The 20,866-nt window shown below is 41.7% G+C and overlaps 1 protein-coding gene across 1 annotated transcript in view; it reads left to right on the top strand.

The window, feature by feature from the left end:
* Positions 1-20,866, top strand: part of NELL2 (neural EGFL like 2) — a 225,293-nt gene that overhangs the window by 110,076 nt on the left and 94,351 nt on the right. Inside the window, exon 13 of the mRNA XM_074942171.1 lies at positions 14,900-15,025. Within this exon, the coding sequence (XP_074798272.1) occupies positions 14,900-15,025 (126 nt within the window). The remainder of the gene's footprint in view (positions 1-14,899; positions 15,026-20,866) is intronic.

Genomic DNA, 20,866 nt, shown 5'->3' on the forward strand with positions numbered 1-20,866 from the left:
GGAGTCTGTGTGATCCAGAGATACTTATTCTGTCTGGACTAAATATCTCATTTGTTGAAACAGTGCCACTTTACACACAGAGCTAGTAGCTGTTGAACAGTGTCACCCAATGAACCATCAGTGGAGATTTTTAAGAGCAGGTTAGACAACACTTGTCAAGCCTAGATAATATTTGGTCCTGCCATGAGTGTAGGAAGCTGGACTAGATGATCTCTTGAGGTCCCTTCTAGTCCTATGATTCTATAAGGCAGTATTTGAAGAGACAGATGGGTCAAGAGAGTTTTGAGATTGGGGGAAACCAGTCTGTGCTTGTGTTGTGAAGGGAGGGAACCAGAAGGGAGTGAGACATTGAGGAGGGCAAAGGATGTGCTGACAGTTAGGGTAAGAGAGATCTAGAGGTGGGAGGTTGTGTCACTATGGCAGGTGGAGAGGGGGTTAAAGGAGAAAGGCAGCTGAGAAACCTTGGCATCAGATATGTGGGGAGGAGGAGATGGTATTGAGGGAAGGGAAGGGAATATGTCAAAAGTAGAAAAGTAGTGCTGTTTGTCAAGGAGTAAGGCAGTTCTGGAGAAGAGAATCTGTCTAAAGTGGAGGAAGTCTGCAAGTGTTCAGCAACACAGGAACAAGAACAGATGCAGTGGAGAGCAATGTAGAGCACGGAGCAGGGGTGTAATCAGCCATTGTCTGTTTATCTATGATACAAAGCAAGTGCATGTTGAACCATATGTTGACACTAAACTGTGAGGAGAGGTAGATACGCTGGAGGGTAGGGATAGTATACAGAGGAACCTAGACAAATTAGAGGATTGGGCCAAAAGAAATCTGATGAGGTTCAACAAGGACAAGTGCAGAATCCTGCACTTAGGACAGAAGAATCCCATGCACCGCTACAGACTAGGGACCGAATGGCTCGGCAGCAGTTCTGCAGAAAAGGACCTAGGGGTTACAGGTGACGAGAAGCTGGGTATGAGTCAACAGTGTGCTGTTGTTGCCAAGAAGGCCAATGGCATTTTGGGATGTATATGTAGGGGCATTGCCAGCACATCGGGGGACGTTATCGTTCCCCTCTATTCGACATTGGTGAGGCCTCATCTGGAGTACTGTGTCCAGTTTTGGGCCCCACACTACAAGAAGGACGTGGAAAAATTGGAAAGAGTCCAGTGGAGGGCAGCAAAAATGATTAGGGGACTGGAACACGTGACTTATGAGGAGAGGCTGAGGGAACTGGGATTGTTTAGTCTGCGGAAGAGAAGAATGAGGGGGGATTTGATAGCTGCTTTCAACTACCTGAAAGGGGGTTCCAAAGAGGGTGGCTCTAGACTGTTCTCAGTCTTAGCTGATGACAGAACAAGGAGTAATGGTCTCAAGTTGCAGTGGGGGAGATTTAGGTGGATATTAAGAAAAACTTTTTCAGTAGGAGGGTGGTGAAACACTGGAATGCGTTACCTAGGGAGGTGGTGGAATCTCCTTCCTTAGAAATTTTTAAGGTCAGGCTTGACAAAGCCCTGGCTGGGATGATTTAGTTGGGGATTGGTCCTGCTTTGAGCATGGGGTTGGACTAGATGACCTCCTGAGGTCCCTTCCAACCCTGATATTCTATGATTCTATAAGTAATAGATCAGTGACCTTCTGAGTCTGTCTAAATTACCCTCCTTTTCTGATTGCATTTGCAGTAATCAGTTGTATTTACTCTTCACCATCATGTTCCTGTGATTCTAACAAGGGAAGGGAAGGCCAGTAATGATTGATACAATTAATAGGTGAATAACAAAATTTATGATGCTCTAAGATTCAAAATACCCTTTTTCCTTTTTAGATGACTGGTAGTGGAATATACAGTACAGCTTTTCTAAGCTAGTTTGCCTGTTTAAATATGAGCCAGGATAACATCTGAAACAAGCAAAAATTAACATCTGATGGTTACTCGGTACTATACATGTAAAGAATGTTGTGCTGTTGTAACATCGACAGACCTCGGTTGTTGCCAGGCGGGATCGAACCTGGGACCTCTGGAGCTTAGTGCATGAACCTCTACCACATGAGCTAAAAGCCAACTGGCTCTTAGCTAAGGCTGTAGACTAAACTCATTAATCTCTCTCTTCCCTCCCCCCCCAGATGGGACAGGAGTTGTGTGGGTTACGCTGTCACTTAACTTCTTAATCATCTTACTTCGGTTTCCAATTGACCAGTGAATATATCACATACACTGCCACTGGAAATGGTATTAACTGGTAACTTTATTTGGCAGTCTGAGCAGAGACACCAAAGACTGCATAGAAGTGGTAAGTGAATTACACCCTTAACCTAGAGGCAGTTCCTCCAGGTCAAGATTGAGACTTGTTGATGAGGCTCTGTGGGAGAGCTATCCCATTCTGTTCCTGTTCAGTGGATAAATATAGAGCTTGGCTTTCCAGGGCTGTCAAGTCAAAACCTTTCACAAGCACTAAAATTCACACAGTTACTTTAAAAAGAATAATAGCTCTACCTTCCCATTCAATTCTGAAAAGGGTTATTTTGGTGTCAGCATGATTACTGCAGTTTTGGGGGTTATTGCTTCACATTAGTACACATGCCATATGTTGAGTTGTTGGAATACATTGTAATACATGCTAATTCTAAAAGTTTGGTTATATTTGAATTCATTTATATGAAAAGTTTTCTTCTTGATCAGGCTAATTTATACTGCATCTTTACTTTAGATGCTATTCAAGGAAATATCTTCGAAGCACTTGCAAAAAATAAATGTTTTTCGGATCTCAAAAGCATGGTTTTTTGTTAATGCTATTCTCAAGGTTCCTTCCCCACTCTGAACTCTAGGGTACAGATGTGGGGACCTGCATGAAAGACCCCCTGTCATAAATATAAAGGGAAGGGTAAACACCTTTAAATCCCACCTGAGCAGAGGAAAAACCCTTTCACCTGTAAAGGGTTAAGAAGCTAGGATAACCTCACTGGCACCTGACCACAATGACCAATGAGGAGACAAGATACTTTCAAAGCTGGGGATGGGGGAGAAACAAAGGCTCTGTCTGTCTGTGTGATGCTTTTGCCAGGAACAGAAAAGGAATGGAGTCTTAGAACTTAGTAAGTAATCGAGCTAGATATGCGTTAGATTCTGCTTTGTTTAAATGGCTGATAAAATAAGCTGTGCTGGAGGGAATGTATATTCCTGTTTTTGTGTCTTTTTGTAACTTAAGGTTTTGCCTAGAGGGATTCTCTATGTTTTGAATCTGATTACCCTGTAAAGTATTTACCACCCTGATTTTACAGAGGTGATTCTTTTACTTTTTTTCTTCAATTAAAATTCTTCTTTTAAGAACCTGGTTGCTTTTTCATTGTTCTTAAGATCCAAGGGTTTGGGTCTGTGTTCATCTATGCTAATTGGTGAGGATTTTTATCAAGCCTTCCCCAGGAAAGGGGGTATAGGGTTTGGGGAGGATTTTGGGGGGAAAGACGTTTCCAGGCGGGATCTTTCCCTGTTATATATTTGTTAGATGGTTGGTGGTGGCAGCGATAAAGTCCAAGGGCAAAAGGTAAACTAGTTTGTACCTTGGGGAAGTTTTAACCTAAGCTGGTAAAAATAAGCTTAGGGCATTTTCATGCAGGTCCCCACATCTGTACCCTAGAGTTCAGAGTGGGGAAGGAACCTTGACACCCCCCTATGCTTATTCTTACCAGCTTAGGTTAAAAAATTCCCCAGAGTACAAACTTTGCCTTGTCCTTGAACAGTATGCTGCCACCACCAAACGTTTTAAACAAAGAACAGGGAAAGAGACCACTTGGAGATGTCTTCCCCCAAAATATCCCCCCAACCCTAAACCCCCTTTCCCGGGGAAGGCTTGATAATAATATCCTCACCAAATGGTACAGGTGAACACAGACCCAAACCCTTGGATCTTAAGGACAATGAAAAATCAATCAGGTTCTTAAAAGAATAATTTTATTTAAAGAAAAGGGAAAAGAATCACCTCTGTAAAATCAGGATGGTAAATACAGGGTAATCCGATTTAAAACATAGATAATCGCTCTAGACAAAACCTTAAATTACAAAGAGAAGACACAAAAACAGGAATACACATTCCCTCCAACACAGCTTATTTTACAAGCCATTAAACAAAAGAAAATCTAACTCATTTTCTAGCTAGATTACTTACTAACTTTACAGGAGTTGGAAGGCTTGCATTCCTGATCTGTTCCCAGCAAAAGCATCGCACAGACAGCCCAAACCCTTTGTCTCTCCCCCTCACCCTCCAGATTTGAAAGAATCTTGTCCCCTCATTGGCCATTTTGGGTCAGGTGCCAGTGGGGTTACCTTAGCTTCTTAACCCTTTACAGGTCAAAGGATTTTGCCTCTGGTCAGGAGGGATTTTATAGCACTGAATATAGAAAGGTGGTTACCCTTTCCTTTATATTTATGACAACTATTATTTTCTGTTCTTCTGTGGATTACTATTCTGGTCCAGCCTGTTCTTCCCCATTTGTAGGTTACCCGTTGCTAAAATCCTGAGAGAGCACCTCTCTCCCTAGGAGATGCTTCTGCAGTTGTGAACAGTGGAGGCACTTGAGCTAGATCCCCACTGGTTTAAAAGGGAGGCATGGCATTATCCATGAAGGATCCTCAATTCTGGAAATAATTTCCTTTCCCAGACCTTCAAATCCCAGATTCACTGTAGACAGGTGCAAGGCTCTTCTGTTTTGTCTGACCCTTGTGAGGGCAAGGGAATCGAAAACTAGAGAAGCCTCAAGAGGGTCTTTGTTTGTTAACAGGGGTGGTTATGATGATGGTTTGGTCAGGACTGAATTATAGAGCAAGGCTCAAATTCTACTGTTATTTGTGGGGTGGCATGGTGTAAGTGACTGCAGAATTTGGCCCTAAGGAGGCAAATCTAACGGGGTCTGGGAGATTTTTGCTCTGATTTGTATATGTTTATATAATTTTTGTACAAGCACCCTAGAATAGCTGGGTTAAGTGCTTTTTATAAAGTGAATAAAAAGATAGAAGTACTTATTTCAGCTACTTCCCCTCTTACCAGTTTTTCCGGAATTTCCCTTTGTCTCTTCCTTTCGGACTCAGGCATGTTGATCTCCATGACTACACTGTCTTGTTATATCAGAGTATCTAGTATATCAGAACTGCTAGCCCAGGGTCCAATTGCAGACCTAAAGCATGCTAGTTTGGATTGTTCTCAAGAATGTAGAACTGTTGGTGTGATACATTCATCCTATTGAACTGATTGACTTCAGGATCTTACTGGCTAAGCAATAAGACATGAATGCCCATTAATATGCCAATAGGGCCTTTTGATGGAACAAAATTAAGATAAACTCTGTAGACTTTCTTAGGTTTCAAAATGCATTGAGCTTTCCATTGTATTACATGAGTCTGTAGCTAAAGATGACTAAAGGGCTAAACCAGTGTTTCAATTAATAACGGAGATAAAAAGACTTATTTTGGTGGCTTCTAAAGTGAGCTTTCTTCTTCTCTGACAAAATAGTTTGATTTCATTTGTAGCCCCCAAAAGAGGTATAAATTAATGCCCCATATAGTATACTAGATTGGGAGCTGATTTATTTGATTGGATTTTTTTGTCACAGTACCTCGGTAATTGATATTGTGCAACTGCTGGTTGTCATTTGACAGTTGTCTTGTCCTTTCCCTCTCTCTCTCCCTCCTGCTTGTCTGTTGTATCCCCCATTGTAGCTTATCAGATGCTAAGACTGTAAGTTCTTCGTGAAAGGGACTTTTTAATCAGATATGCATATAATGCCTAGCTACAGTAGGGCTTTGATCTCTAATTGGATCTCTAGGTGCTACAGCAGTACAAACAAATAAATATTTCCCAGTGTTCTTAAAGGGGTGGGTAAGAAACAATTGAAAAACTATGGAAGATACCTCACAAGATCCAGCAGGTCCAGGGTAACAGAGAAATGTATGGGACATACATGTGGATGGCAGCTCAGCCCAACCTGTAAGAAAATCAAGCTTCCCCACAAACAGGAAGGACGACAGATTATTCTTGCTGGAGAGTCAATACTCAGAAGAATCAAATGAACATTCTACCAGGGACAGGTGGACAACAGGCCTTCCCAGAGCCAAAACATGAGACGTCACTCTATTAGATAGGCTTCTGAAGTCGATGGGCCAGGATCTATTGCTGATGGTTCACATTGGCAGTAATGACAGTGCATTGCAAGATATTTTGCAGATACTAAATGACTGGAGGGAACTTGGAAGCGTGCTGAAGAGGAAGAATGTCCAATTGATCTTCTGTGAGATCCTTCCCGTCCCATAAGTGAAAGAAGACAGAAGGCAGAAGATTTCAGAAGTGAACTGGTGGCTAGGTAAACGGTGTAGGCACAGGTGTAGTGGAGCCAGAATGCCTTGGAACAGCATTCCAACAGTTTTGCTGCATGGAGAATGCTGTTTTGCTCTCAAAATGGCATCCTTTTCTCCCTGTGACCTTGCACATATATGTGCTAGTTCACATCACGTGGAGGATCCCATTTCTGTAGAGCAAAATGGCATCCTCTGTACAGCATGTCATTGCATGCGTGTGTGAGGTCACACTGACGGGGACATTCCAGTAGTATACAGCCCAGTCAGGACTACCCCACTGGGTGGAGGGTTTTGGTTTTGTGGAACATAGAAGGTGGATCAATGAGGAGAGGGGCTGTATTGTTTGGATGGCCTCCCCTCAGTAGAAGGGGAACCAGTCTCGGGAACAGGCTGGCTAAAGTAATCAGGAGACTAATAGAAAATGGAGAGGGTTAAAAATAAGGAAGATATGAACACTCAGTTAGTAAAAACTTAGATGTTGAGAATGAAATTAATCGAGGAAACAAAGGGCACGAAGAGAAGAAATTCTTGGATTGCCTGTACACCACTTCTAGGAGCCTAGGTAACAAACAGGAGGAATTGAAATTGCTTATTTATGTGCATATATTCTATCTACACCTCTACCCCTATATAACACTGTCATAAATATAAAGGGAAGGATAAACCCCTTTAAAATCCCTCATGGCCAGAGGAAAAATCCTCTCACCTGTAAAGGGTTAAGAAGCTAGGATAACCTCGCTGGCACCTGACCACAATGACCAATGAGGAGACAAGATACTTTCAAAAGCTGGGGGGAGGAAAAAACAAAGGGTCTGTCTGGGTGATGCTTTTGCCGGGGACAGAACAGGAATGGAGTCTTAGAACTTAGTAAGTAATCGAGCTAGATATGCGTTAGATTCTGATTTATTTAAATGGCTGAGAAATTAAGTTGTGCTGAATAGAATGACTATTCCTGTCTGTGTGTCTTTTTTGTAACATAAGGTTTTGCCTAGAGGGATTCTCAATGTTTTGAATCTAATTACCCTGTAAGTTATTTACCATCCTGATTTTACAGAGGTGATTCTTTTTACTGTTTCTTCTATTAAAATGTTTCTTTTCAAGAACTGAATGCTTTTTTCATTGTTCTTAAGATCCAAGGGTTTGGGTCTGTGGTCACCTATGCAAACTGGTGAGGATTTTTACCAAACCTTCCCCAGGAAGTGGGGTGCAAGGGTTGGGAGGATTTTGGGGGGAAAGATGTTTCCAAACAACGCTTTCCCAATAAACCCAGATAAACATTTGGTGGTGGAAGTCCAAGGGCAAAGGGTAAAATAGTTTGTACCTTGGAGAAGTTTTAACCTAAGCTGGTAAAAGTAAGCTTGGGGGGTTTTCATGCAGGTCCCCACATCTGTACCCTAGAGTTCAGAGTGGGGAAGGAACCTGGACAAACACGACCTGATATAATGCGGGTTCGCATACAACATGGTAAAGCTCCGACACACTGCTCTGAGCAGCGTGTTAAGGGTGCCAGGCGGGGGCCGAGGGGTTGGGCAGGGGGGCTGGGAGGTGTTCAGGGGCTCCCCCCCAATAGGGTCTGGGAGGCAGGAGCTGGGGGCCCCACAGTTCCAGAGTGGCCCAGGTGATTAGCGGGGGGCTGGGAGCAGCCTGCTCTGCTTTCCTCGCCCTGGCCCCAGCCGTGTCACTCGGGGGAAGGGATCCCCCCCCATGCACTCAGCGGCAGCGGTGGAAGCGGAGCAGCCTGGCTCCAGCCTGCTCCACTCCGCCAGCTCCCAGCCACGATGCTCTGCTTCCCGCTGCCGGTGAGTGTGGGACCTTTCCCCAAACCCCACCCCAGTGACACGGCTGGGGCTGGGGCAAGGAAAGCGGAGTGGGCTGGGGCTGCGTCGCTCCGCTTCCCACCGCCGGTGAGTGCAGAGGGCATCCTTTCCCCAACCTCCCTGCACTCACCGGCAGCAGGAAGCGGAGCCCCGCAGCTGGGAGATAGGAGAGTGGAGTGGGCTGGGGCTGCGTTGCTTCACTTCCCACCGCTGCCGATGAGTGCCTGTCAGGGGGTGGGGGTGTGGATAGGGGTCAGAGCAGTCAGGGGACAGGGAGCAGGGGGGTTTGGTAGGGGGTGGGGTCTTGGGGGTGATTAGGGATGGGGATCTCTGGAGGGGGCGGTGAGGAAACAAGGAACAGGGGATGCCCAGCTCCTTATGCACATATCTATAATATGTAGGATAAAAGCTGTATGATCATGGGGGACTTCAATTTGAGTGACATATGCTAGAAATTTCATACTGCCAGTACTAAAACATCCTTGGAATTTTTGAGCATTATAGATGACTGTTTTGTAAGTTAAAGTGTTGCAGCCAACATTGGGGAAATCTTTTTTTAGACCTTATCTTAACAGATAAAGAGGAACTGATCACAGAACTAAAAATTAATGGTAGCTTAGGTACAAGTAATCATGACTTGATCACATTTATAATATGCAAGCAGAATGAAGTCCATACCAATATATATTTGGTGCTTTAATAGGTCCAATTTTACAAAGCTAAAAACAATTATGAGCCAATTCAGCTGGGAGGAAGAATTTAATCAGAAAAATGTGAATAATAATTGGGAATTATTTGACAACAATTTACTAGATGCCCAAAAGCCACAATCCCACAATTGAAGAAGAAGGTCATACTGGTTTAAAAAAATGACCTGGTTTAGAGGGAAGTGAAGGTACCTATAAAATCTTATATATATATATATATATATATATATATATATATATATATATATATATATATATATATATATATATATATATATATAAGATTGAATTGAGGTGAAGAGAGGTGAAGTTGATTGTAATGAAAATAAATCAGAAATTAGGAATTGTAGAAAATTGATAAGGAAATCAAAGGGACATAAGGAGAAATTTATGGCCAGCAAAATTAAGGACAATAAGAAGGAGTTTTAAAAAAGTAGTAGGGACAAAAAAAATCCTGATAATGGTATTGGTCCATTGCTAGATGGAAGTGGCAGGATTATTAGTAATAATGCAGAAAAGGCATAAATATTAAATACATATTTCTTTTCTGTATTTGTAGGAAAAACAGATGATATAGCCTCGTCATATGATGATGATAACATTCTTTCCATTCCACTAATATCACTGGAGGATGTTAAACAGAAGCTACTAAAGTCAGACATTTTTAAATCAGCAAGTCCATATAACTTGCATCCAAGGGTTTAAAAAGAACTGGCATAAAAGCTCACTGGGCCATTACTGTTGATTCTCAATAATTATTGTATCACAGGGCAACATCCAGAAGACTGGAAGAAAGCCAGTGTTGTGGTACCAATATTTAAAAAGAGTAAACGGGATGACCTGGTTACCTATAGACCTGTCAGCCTGACATCGATCCCAGGCAAGATAATGGAGCAGCTGATATGGGATTCAATTAGTAAAGAATTAAAGGAGGGTAATTAATGCAAATCAACATGTGTTTATGGAAGATAGATCCAGTCAAACTAAGTTGATATCTTTTTATGATGAGAATACAAGTTTGGATGATAAAGATAATATTAACATAATATACTTAGACTTCTGTAATGTTTTGACTTGGTATTGCATGACATTTTGATTTAAAAAACTAACAAATATAAAATTAATATGCATACATTATATGGATTAAAAACAGGCTGACTGTTAAGTCTCAACATGTAATTGTAAATGGGGAATTGTCATCAAGCAGATAGTTTCCAGTGGGGTCCTTTAAGGGTCAGTTCTTTACCCTATGCTATTTAACATTTTTATCAGTGATCCAGAAGAAAACATAAAGTCATCACTGATAAAGTTTGCAGATATCACAAAAATCAGGAGAGTGGTAAAGAATGGAGAGGACAGGTCACTGAGTCAGAGCAATATGGATCGCTTGGTAAACTGGGCGGAAACAAAAAATATGCATTTTAATACAGCTAAATATATACATCTAGAAACAAAGAATGTAGGTCATACTTACAGGATGGTGGACTCTATCTTGGGAAGCCGCGACTCTCAAAAAGATTTGGGGGTTATAGTGGGATAATCAGCTGCACATGAGCTCGCAGTGTGATGTGGTGGCCAAAAGAGCAAATGCAATCCTTGGCTGCATAAACAGAGTAATCTTGAATAGAAGCAGAGGTTATTTTACCTCTATCTTTGGCAATGGTGTGACTGCTGCTGGAATATCATGTCCATTTCTGGTGCCCACAGTTCAAGAAGTACGTTGGTAAATTGAAGAGGGTTCAGAGAAGAGTCACGAGAATAAGTAAAGGATTTGAAAACACGCCTTTTAGTGATAGACTTAAAGGGTATGTCTACAAGGCAGTGTAAGCTGAGGGTTTGAACTCAGGCTTAAGCCTAACCCCGCTTCCATCAACACACAAATTGCACTAACCCAGGGCTCAGATGAGTTACATCGTTTGCTGCAGTACTTGTGGTGTGAGCAGCTCTTTCTTATTTCCTTTATATTCCTGTGACTGTGTTTTTCTGCTGGAGACAGCTTGCCATTTTGTTCTCAGTTCAGGTGCTGAGGAGATGCATCCGCTGTGCTCTCATGGAGACTTCTCTTTTGTTCTTTTCTTATTTAGTTTTAGTAAACCATATTGCCTGAAAGTGCTGATTGTAAGTATAGGTTGCACTTTGTATGAAAATACATAAAAATAGCGACTGCTGCCCTACAGCAGTGCCACAGTATTGCTAATGGTTCTCTCCCTCCAGCAGCAGAGCTCCTAGGGAAGGGAAAGAAAAGCAATCTGAGTATCACAGTCAGGAATGTTGGGGGCACTGGGTTTGTGAAGAACAGCCCATTGTCACTAACACTCAGCACTGACAGTGAAGGCCTGCATACTTTGGCAAGTAAGATCCAACTTCTGCAACAGAGTCCCCAGATTTCTGTGACACTCAGAACTGGAAAAATCTATGGCAGCTTCAGAAAAAATAAAGAATAGAGGATTTTTTTCAATTAAATATGAAAATGACAGCACAGAATCAGTGCAGAATCCATGTGGCATTTATTTGATTTATTCTGCTTCTAAATGTTCAGTGTGCCACAGACCTTTGTACTGACAATGCAAAACTGTATTTTGGAGTTGTAGGCGGAAAGGAGATGGTGGCTGCTGGGTAGCAGACAGTTGATGCTTTTGCCAGCAGGAAAGGTGTAGAAGGTGTTGTGGGATGAGTATATTAGCTGGATGTTAGTGCTATAAGGATCAGCAGTAAGGTACAGTAGCTATCATTGCTGACATTTAATTTTTCATCACTAGCAAATCTACACCAGTTGATTTTTTAACTCCTGTCTATATTTTGACCTGTCAGCAGGAACACAACAGTGCATGAGTTCACACTCTGTTCTCTGTTTGGTGGGTTGTTGTTTTTTGTAGCCATGAGGTCATAAGCACAATTAAAAAACAGACAAAACCCCAACCCTTAGTTTCTAGGGTGCAATTTTGTAGCAAGGTTGGATTCTATGGCAAATTCCGTGGTCATGGAATTGTGGAAAATATATGGGGTTCTGCTTGCTAATATAATTAGAGGTCCATATATGCACTGAACAGCTCAGTGATACTTCTCGGTGCACTGGTATCATGGGGGCAGTGTGTCACCATGCCTCAGTGGGTCACAAATTCAGGACAAGCTCCTGGGAAAAAGGGCAGACACACCCAAAACTGGTGGTTATTCTTCCATAAGATATACCAATCCAGCAACAAAAGTAAACTTCTGTCTCACCACACTGGCTAACAAGTCAGAAATGCATCCTCATAAGGTGTTCCAGTCCTGTATTCAACACCCAGACACTAGACTTAATGATGAGTGGTTATTTAAAACCAATTTAATCAACCAAAGGGTTCTTCTGATCCCAAAGGACCAGCCGCATACCCAGGCCAACATATAACTCAGATCTTACCCAATAATCATACTGTTGCCAATCCATTAGTATCTAATATCTAAAGGTTTATTTATAAAAAAGAAAGAAAGGTGAGTTAAAATTGGTTAAAGGAATCCAATACATACAACAATTGCGAAGTTCTTGGATCAGGCTTGTAGCAGTGATAGAATAAATTGCTGGCTGGTTAAGTCTCTGGTTTCTTCCAAATCATTGGAAGGTCCTCAGTCCTTTGGTTAGAATGCTCCCATTAGTATAAGTTCATAGTCCAGATATTTGAGCAGGAAAGAGGCAAAATAGAGATGTTTCTAGGGCCTTTTATAGCTTCTGCCAAATGAAGAGAAACCCTTTTTTCCAGTTTGTGGAAAATTACAGGTAACAAGATGCAGTTTGGAGTCACGTGAGCAAGTCATGTCTATGCATGCTTCACTTAGTCATAGCAGAAGCCATTACCCATACTCTAATTAGAATGTCCTTAGGGAAGTCCATTAAGTGTAGATAAAAACAACGAGGAGTCTTTGTGGCACCTTAGAGATTAACAAATTTATTTGGGCATAAGCTTTTGTGGGCTAAAACCCACTTCATCGGATGCATGGAGTGAAAAATACAGTAAAATACATTCTCACAGACCTTGGGAGACAGGACAGTCCTCGCTTACAGACAGCCCCCCAATCTGAAGCAAATACACACCAGCAACTACACACCACACAACAAAAACACTAACCCGGGAACCAATCCCTGCAATAAACCCAGTTGCTAACTCTGTCCGCATATTTATTCAAGGGACACCATCATACGACCTAATCACATCAGCCACACCATCACGGGCTCATTCCCCTGCACATCTACCAATGTGATATATGCCATCATGTGCCAGCAATGCCCCTCTGCCATGTATTGGCCAAACTGGACAGTCTCTGCACAAAAGAATAAATGGACACAAATCAGATATCAAGAACTGTAACATTCAAAAACCAGTAGGAGAGCACTTCGGTCTCCCTGGACACTCAATAACAAATTTTAAAGTGGCAATACATCAACAAAAAAAACTTCAAAAACAGACTTCAATGAGAAATGGCAGAACTGGAATTAATTTGCAAACTTGACACCATCAATTAGGCCCGAATAAAGACTGGGCGTGGCTGGGTCACTACAAAAAATAATTTTCCCTCTGTTGATACTCACACCTTCTTGTCAACTGTTCGGAATAGGCTACATCCACCCTGTTTGAATTAGCCTTGTTAGCACTGAACCCCCATTTGGTAAGGCAACTCCCATCTTTTCATGTGCTGTAATATATATACCTGCCTATTGTATTTTTCACTCCCTGCATCTGATGAAGTGGGTTTTAGTCCACAAAAGCTTATGCCCAAATAAATGTATTAGTCTCTAAGGTGCCACAAAGACTCCTCGTTGTTTTTGCTGATACAGACTAAAACGCCTACCCCTTCTGATATCCACCTCTTCCATGGTCCATTGTGAGTTAAGTGTTCTTTGATGGGTCATTCAACTTGAATAGTCTCTTCACAATGTGCTGGCTAAATACCTTTTGGGTGTTACCCAGAAACAAACACATATGAATACAGGTACATCGTTAATATTCATAACTTCAGATACAAAAATGATACATGCACAAAAATGGCATAATCTTATTCAGCAAATCATAACTTTTCCATAGACATCTTACATGCCACACTTTGTACAAGATTTGTTGCAGTTATATAACAGTGGTAGCAAAATGATCTACATGGTCATATTTAACCTGATAGCATTACACAGTGTGCTACTAACCACTCCCAAATTAGTATAATCCTTTTTTGAAGCAGCAGCAAACACCATAAAATAATGCGCAGAAGTTGCTGTGTACATAGATGCCTGTGCTACATATTCTCTTTTTTCCATTATATCATGCCACCAGAAATGAAACTAATATTGTGTACTTAGTGAGCCACAGATTAGTCAAGATCCATGTCTACAATAGTATGTACCAGGAACTTGCTCTATAAATTAACATTGCAGCAGGTGTTCAATCTGTTGTGAGATTTTACCAGGGTACGAATTTCTCCATCATGTAAGGTCTCCACATAAATAAGTTCTTTTCAGGCTCATATGTAAGGTTCACAGCTTTGACTAAGTATTTACCCACATATCTAATAAACTACCAATTGGTGACTTCATGTTTCTCGGAAAAACTTTTAATGAGTTCCAGTATCTGTTAAGAACTTGCCACTGGCCTCCCTATGGTAAAGAAACAAAGGATACCTATTGGATCAAAGGTAGAATATATAGCGATTAATGACACTGCAGTGCTGGTACAGTCAATCTGGTCTTCGAGCCCTTAGATATGTGCTGGTTTATTTAAATCAGAGCTATAACAACACAGACATTTCAAAAGGAGTTAGGCAAGATCTAAGCTGATGTAATCTTCTTTGTACCTCCACTAACAGCTGTTCCCAAAAAGCTCAGGCTGCTCCTGTTGTTTGAACACTTCAAACAGTTATTTCAGAAGAGAGAACCTAACAACTTTCCAAAATGCTTTGCTGTTCAAGCAACTTTTTATTCCTGCTAAATACTGATGGAAGCAAATAGGGCAATATATTGAGTGGTTCTGAAGAGCTCAGCACCATTTGATCAGTTGACCCCGCTGCTTTGTTCACAGATATTGACGAGTGTGCTGAAGGACGGCATTATTGTCGTGAGAATACTATGTGTGTAAATACACCAGGATCTTTCATGTGCATCTGCAGAACAGGATACATACGAATTGATGATTACTCCTGCACAGGTAAGAGCTGATTATTTATCAAAGAAATATAACTGATAGTCATCTCAATACTGTCAAATACTATTCTAAAATTTGTTCTAGTTAACTTGTTCTTTTATATGAAAATTCTATACAATAAAAGAAGCACCAGAATAATTACAGAAGTACAGTTTTCAGAAAAGCTAGTGCATATTGCAAGTCATATACATGTTGCATCATTTCCTCAATATAGAGGCCAAGTCAGCTTGCTGTATTAAATACACACTTTTTATCTTCAAAAAGAACAGGAGTACTGTAATTTATTAGAGCATAAGCTTTCGTGGGCTACAGCTCACTTCATCGGATGCATAGAATGGAACATATAGTAAGATATATATAGATATATATATACACACACACATACAGATGTTCCATTCTATGCATCCGATGAAGTGAGCTGTAGCTCATGAAAGCTTATACTCTAATAAATTTGTTAGTCTCTAAGGTGCCACAAGTACTCCTGTTCTTTTTGCGGAAACAGACTAATACGGCTGCTACTCTGAAACCTGTCACTTTTTATCTTGCATTTGTAGGGAAAAGGGGATTGGATGAGAGAGCCTGACAAGGGAAAGAAGCACTATGGTAATCCTATAGGGCCAGATGGTGCCCAGCTTCCACATAGGACACAATATGGGGTGCTTTGGGGGGTTGTGCACCCCTGACACAGGGGCAGGGCTCAACTGCAGTCCTTGTGTCTCCTGCATGCAAGGTTTATGGGAGGCTAGCAACAGTGTTGTCACTAGTCTCCAAAATATGGAGGGAAGGTGTGGGGAATGGGGCCTTTCCACTAGCCTGCAGAGCTTGCCAGGCACAGAAGTGAGTGTTCATTGTGTAGCATGATGGCTACACTCACCCTACACTCCTTAGAGTACTGGGGGTCCCTGTGAAGGAGTCACCCTTTTGGGTGGTGCACCTTCCATACCACTTCCAACAAAGGACTATGCCTGCAGCCTTTCTGTATCATTATCTAGTATCAGAGGGGTAGCCGTGTTAGTCTGTATCCACAAAAACAATGAGGAGTCCGGTGGCATCCTAAAGACTAACAGACTTATTTGGGAATAAGCTTTCGTGGGTAAAAAAAACTCCTTCAAAAGCTTATGCCCAAATAAATCTGTTAGTCTTTAAGGTGTCACCGGACTCCTCATTGTTTTTGTATCATTATCCACCTCTAAATGGAGCTTGCATGACCTCTCACAGAGCTAAACATACTGTGTGTTAGATACATGTTTTTCTCTCCTTTTGGGATTCTCCTATATCAGGGAGTCCGCAACTGCACTCCCAGGGCAGCACTCCGTTCCCCTTTGTGCCACTGAAGTGCAGGATCTGGCCCCTCTCTACAACTTCCATTCTTGCCTCTTTGCCACTAGCTTCCTCTCAGGATAGACTCAGCTCCATGTGGGCTTCCTCCAGTACAGCTCTGTTCTCACCTTCTTCTGTTTTATTACAAACCAATTTGGGGTATAAAATGATGATTTAAAATCTAATATAGCAACATTTTAAAAGGTATTACTTCTCCCAGACATGCTGACTGCTGCAGCTCCTTGGAGGGGCCTGTTCATTTCCACATTAGACAGATAGGGCAGATGCTATTCAAAGGTGTGGGACATTCATTTGGTGGAGAAAAATGTGTGTGGGAAAAAATTATATTTTATTTACCATGTGGAATCCTTTTGTTCTTTATGCAAAAGAAAATATTTGTGCTGTAAAACCTTCTTGGAGTTCATTTGCTCTACATTGATATAGCCTGTAAATGGAACTTAGTGTTTGGAATGAATATATCTAGTACGCTGGTACCTTTAATTTATTCTGTCCCTGAAATCACTCTTGTAAGTTCATGCATATAGAGTGTTGAAACCTGAGAATATCTTGCAGCTAGGATTCTCTGTGTGTCCCAGATTTGCTGAAATGCATAGCTGTAAAATGCAATATAATTTAAAAAACCTAGATGCCTCTACCAAATTTTAAAACTGGCTAGAAGTTCATTAGACATTGCCTTTCTCAGCATCTCCAAACCAAGCTCTGCCCCACATCCTGAAATAAGTATAATAGAATTTCTAACGGAATCAACCACGCTTTTTGAAATAACAAGGTGAATTATTTCCTCTCTCCATCCCTCTCCCATCCCCACTCTACACTTTCTGCCCATCCTGATCAAAGAATAAAACTCCAAAACAGGAGGAAGTGGATTGAACAGGGCTCCCCAAACATCTTTAGGTTGAGAGAAAGATAGTATGACTATCTTAGATAGTATGACTTAGATACTTAGATAGTATGACTGCTTGTGACACACCCATGTCTGAACAGCAGTGCAGCTTGCAATGTTTTGGAAATATTTCCTAAAAGCACCCACCCTGGGACAAGAGGTTCTTTGACAGTGAATTTGCCTCACTGGATAGGTTTATTTGGTGCTATGATATTACCCTGAGAAGGCAGTGTCTCTTGACAGTGGAATTTCTGCTAATGACAACTAGAGAAGCTATTAGGAATACATTCTATGGAGGTACTATATGTTCTTCTAGTCTTTCAATTACTTCTGAGCATTTCCAATGCAGCCATTAGTAGTTAATTGAAATATGCAGAACTATGAGGCTCCTCCATTGCATTTCAATCAACTATGAAGTATTCTAAAAGTGAATGACTGAAAAGATAATTGTTTTAAAACATCTGTGTGATACATAGATTACTTTTTAAGTCAACTGCTTTGATCCGTAAAAAGCACTTTATGCTTTTATTAGCCTGTATTCCTGACACAGAAAGCATTTTCACTACAGCAATTTGTTTAAGCAAGTAGAAGGACCATAAATCTGCATATAAGATTGCTGTAGCCTGACCATAGTGATGGGAGCATGAATTTATTTCTGCAGTGGGTTTGCCATCTATTCCTTTAATAATGTGCTTCAGATACTAACTTTTAATTTTTGAGGCATTCACGTGAACTGCTTCTCCCAGTTATAAATTTGATAGGTATTGTGAACATAAATAATGAAGGTACGTCATCATTACTTTAACATGTACTTTGAGGAGATTTTCCTTGATATCCACTGTTAAGGTACTTAACACTGACTGCCTTGAAGAAATTCATTGTGTTCTAAGAACCTATGGGGGTTCTAAATAGCAAAAACACTGGTTCAGGTTATGTTGCAGCAAGATATGTTTAACACAGCCGTGCTGAATAATGCTGGGAGAGAGCTAGCACTTGCTGAAAAGAAATAATAATGTGATGTTCTATAAACAGTCCAATAGATTTAGTCTGGGTTATTATGTTTAGATACAGCAGACTCTTCAGAAACACTGTATCCCCGCATAGCAGGCAGTAATACTTTTTAAATGTGCAATTTATAGAAAAACCCATTATACTTCCATATATTGTGTTCTGTATATTAAAGAGAACTTTAATGGCATCTAGCTAGTCAAATGATGTTTAGATTTTGAGAAATAAAATGTTTATAAAACAAAAATTTGTTTACAGTAGAAAAGCACTGAAGTGTTTGATATAGAATCACAGTCTTAAAAATGAAAAGGAGTACTTGTGGCACCTTAGAGACTAACCAATTTATTTGAGCATGAGCTTTCGTGAGCTCCAGCTCACTTCATTGGATGCATCCGATGAAGTGAGCTGGAGCTCACGAAAGCTCATGCTCAAATAAATTGGTTAGTCTCTAAGGTGCCACAAGTACTCCTTTTCTTTTTGCGAATACAGACTAACACGGCTGTTACTCTGAAACCAGTCTTAAAAATAAGCTCTTTCCACTCCTTATAAGTACATCACTGTCATCTGTCCATTACGACTGTGAAGAGGAGCAAGTCAAAGATTTCACCTTTGAGCACCCAGACAATTTCCAACTGCTCTAGGTGCAGCAGCTCTCATGGTTAGTGTACCTATAAGGTTATGCCCTGAACAAGATCATTCACTGCATCATGAAATAATTGTGAATGGGATCTGTTTTTTTTTCTTGTGATGCTAGTGGTTCTTGAGGTAAAAAAGGGCAGCCAAGATTTGCTATTCTGACAGAAAAGAGGTGTGGGAAGAAGAAAAGTATTCATTGCAGAGCGGAGAACCTGGTATACATGTAATTACTATTTTTGAAAGATCCTGTTAGGACTATAGTATTGAACTTGCTGTGTTTATGGGAGTAAGGCCAAGCATATTCCTTGAAGAATTTTCAACTTTTCCTTAATTTAATTTCACCCTAATAACCAGCCTTGTTGTTCCAAGTTTAGTGACTCTCTAGTACCTCACAGTGTGAGTACAGAGACCTTGCATTTGCCTGTACAGATGAGTGGGAAGTGGGAAAGATGAACTGTAAATGGAATTGCAATTTTAATATTAATTTAGACATTGCTACTAAAAGTATTTTTACAATCCATTAAGATCAGCTGGACTTTATTATACATGATCCATTTCCTGCAATTACTGCAGTGGGCAGGTGTTGGTGGATCTCAGTCCTCTGCATTGTGACAAGTCCCTGTCATGTTTCTTCCTAAAGGTAGCTGAAAGCATCAGTGAGTTAATCTAAACTTAAAGATTGTTCTAAACTGTATTGGTGACCAACAACTGTACCAACTGCCAACCTGTTCCAGCAGCCAAAGATTGCCTTGGTATCCAGGTGTCCTGGTCACAAACCCCTTTCCTATGTAGTGCCAGGTTTAGGGCAGCTTGATGTTGCTAGAATTATGCAACCAAAGATCTGGCTGTAAGGTAGGATTGCCAACTTTCTAATAGCAGAAAGCTGAATACCCTTGCCCCGCCCCCTTCCCCGAGGCCCAGCCCTTCTCCAAGGCCCCACCCGCTGCTCACTCCATTCCCCCCCTTCTTTGCTCGCTCTCCCCCACTCTTACTCACTTGCTCATTTTTACTGGGCTAGGGCAGGGGTTGGGGAGCAGGAGGGGGTGAGGGCTCTGGTTGGGGTGTGGTCTCTGGGGTGGAGCTGGGGATGAGGGGTTTGGGGTGTAGGTGGGGACTTCGGGCAGGGCAACGGTTAGGGTGCAGGAGGGGATGTGGGCTCCAGGAAGGAGTTTGGGTGTGAGAGGGGGCTTAGGGCTGGGGCAGGGGTAAGGGGTGCGGGCTCTGGGCGGAGTTTACCTCAGGCAGCTCCCGGGAAGTGGCCAGCATGTCCAGCTCCTGGGCAGAGGCACAGGCAGGGGGCTCCACGCATTGCCTCCCACCGCCGCCACTCCCATTGCTGCCATTCCTGGCCAGTGGGAGCTATGGAGCTGGAGCTCAGGGCGGGGTCAGTGTGTGGAGCACCCATGGCCGCCCCTGAGCTGGAGGGATGTGCCAGCCACTTCTTGTGGCACAGAACCTGCCAGCCCCACACCAACTGGACTTCTAACAGCCCAGTCAGTGGTGCTGACCAGAGCCACCAGAGTTTCTTTTTGAGCAGATGTTCTGATTGAAAACCGGACACCTGGCAACCCTATCCTAAGGTTACAGGAGTAAAGTTGGTGTGGCTGCATAATAGTTTGGTTATATTATATGTAATCCTGTCCTGGCTTCTCAGTGCTTGTGCTTATAGCAAATGTAATAAGAATTCTTTACACTAGTACACTTTTTTCGTTGGATTTACCATGCTGTACAACTGAATCTGTTATTCAGCCCTACTTTACTTTCTTCAGTAGCTAACCCTTTTGCCATGTTTCCATTCATGCTGTGGGAGATTCTTGTTGCTTGCTGAAGCACCTCTGAAACTGATAAAGAAAACAAAGAAGTGAAAGACAGACATTCGGGAATGTTAGGAATATGGGAAATAAGCAGCAACTGACCCCTCTCCCCAACCGCACTCCGGATTCATAAATGTAAACTTCAGCAAGTCTATTTCAGCT

The sequence above is a fragment of the Natator depressus genome, chromosome 1 (assembly GCF_965152275.1).
Source record: "Natator depressus isolate rNatDep1 chromosome 1, rNatDep2.hap1, whole genome shotgun sequence".
NCBI classification, from domain to species: Eukaryota; Metazoa; Chordata; order Testudines; family Cheloniidae; genus Natator; species Natator depressus.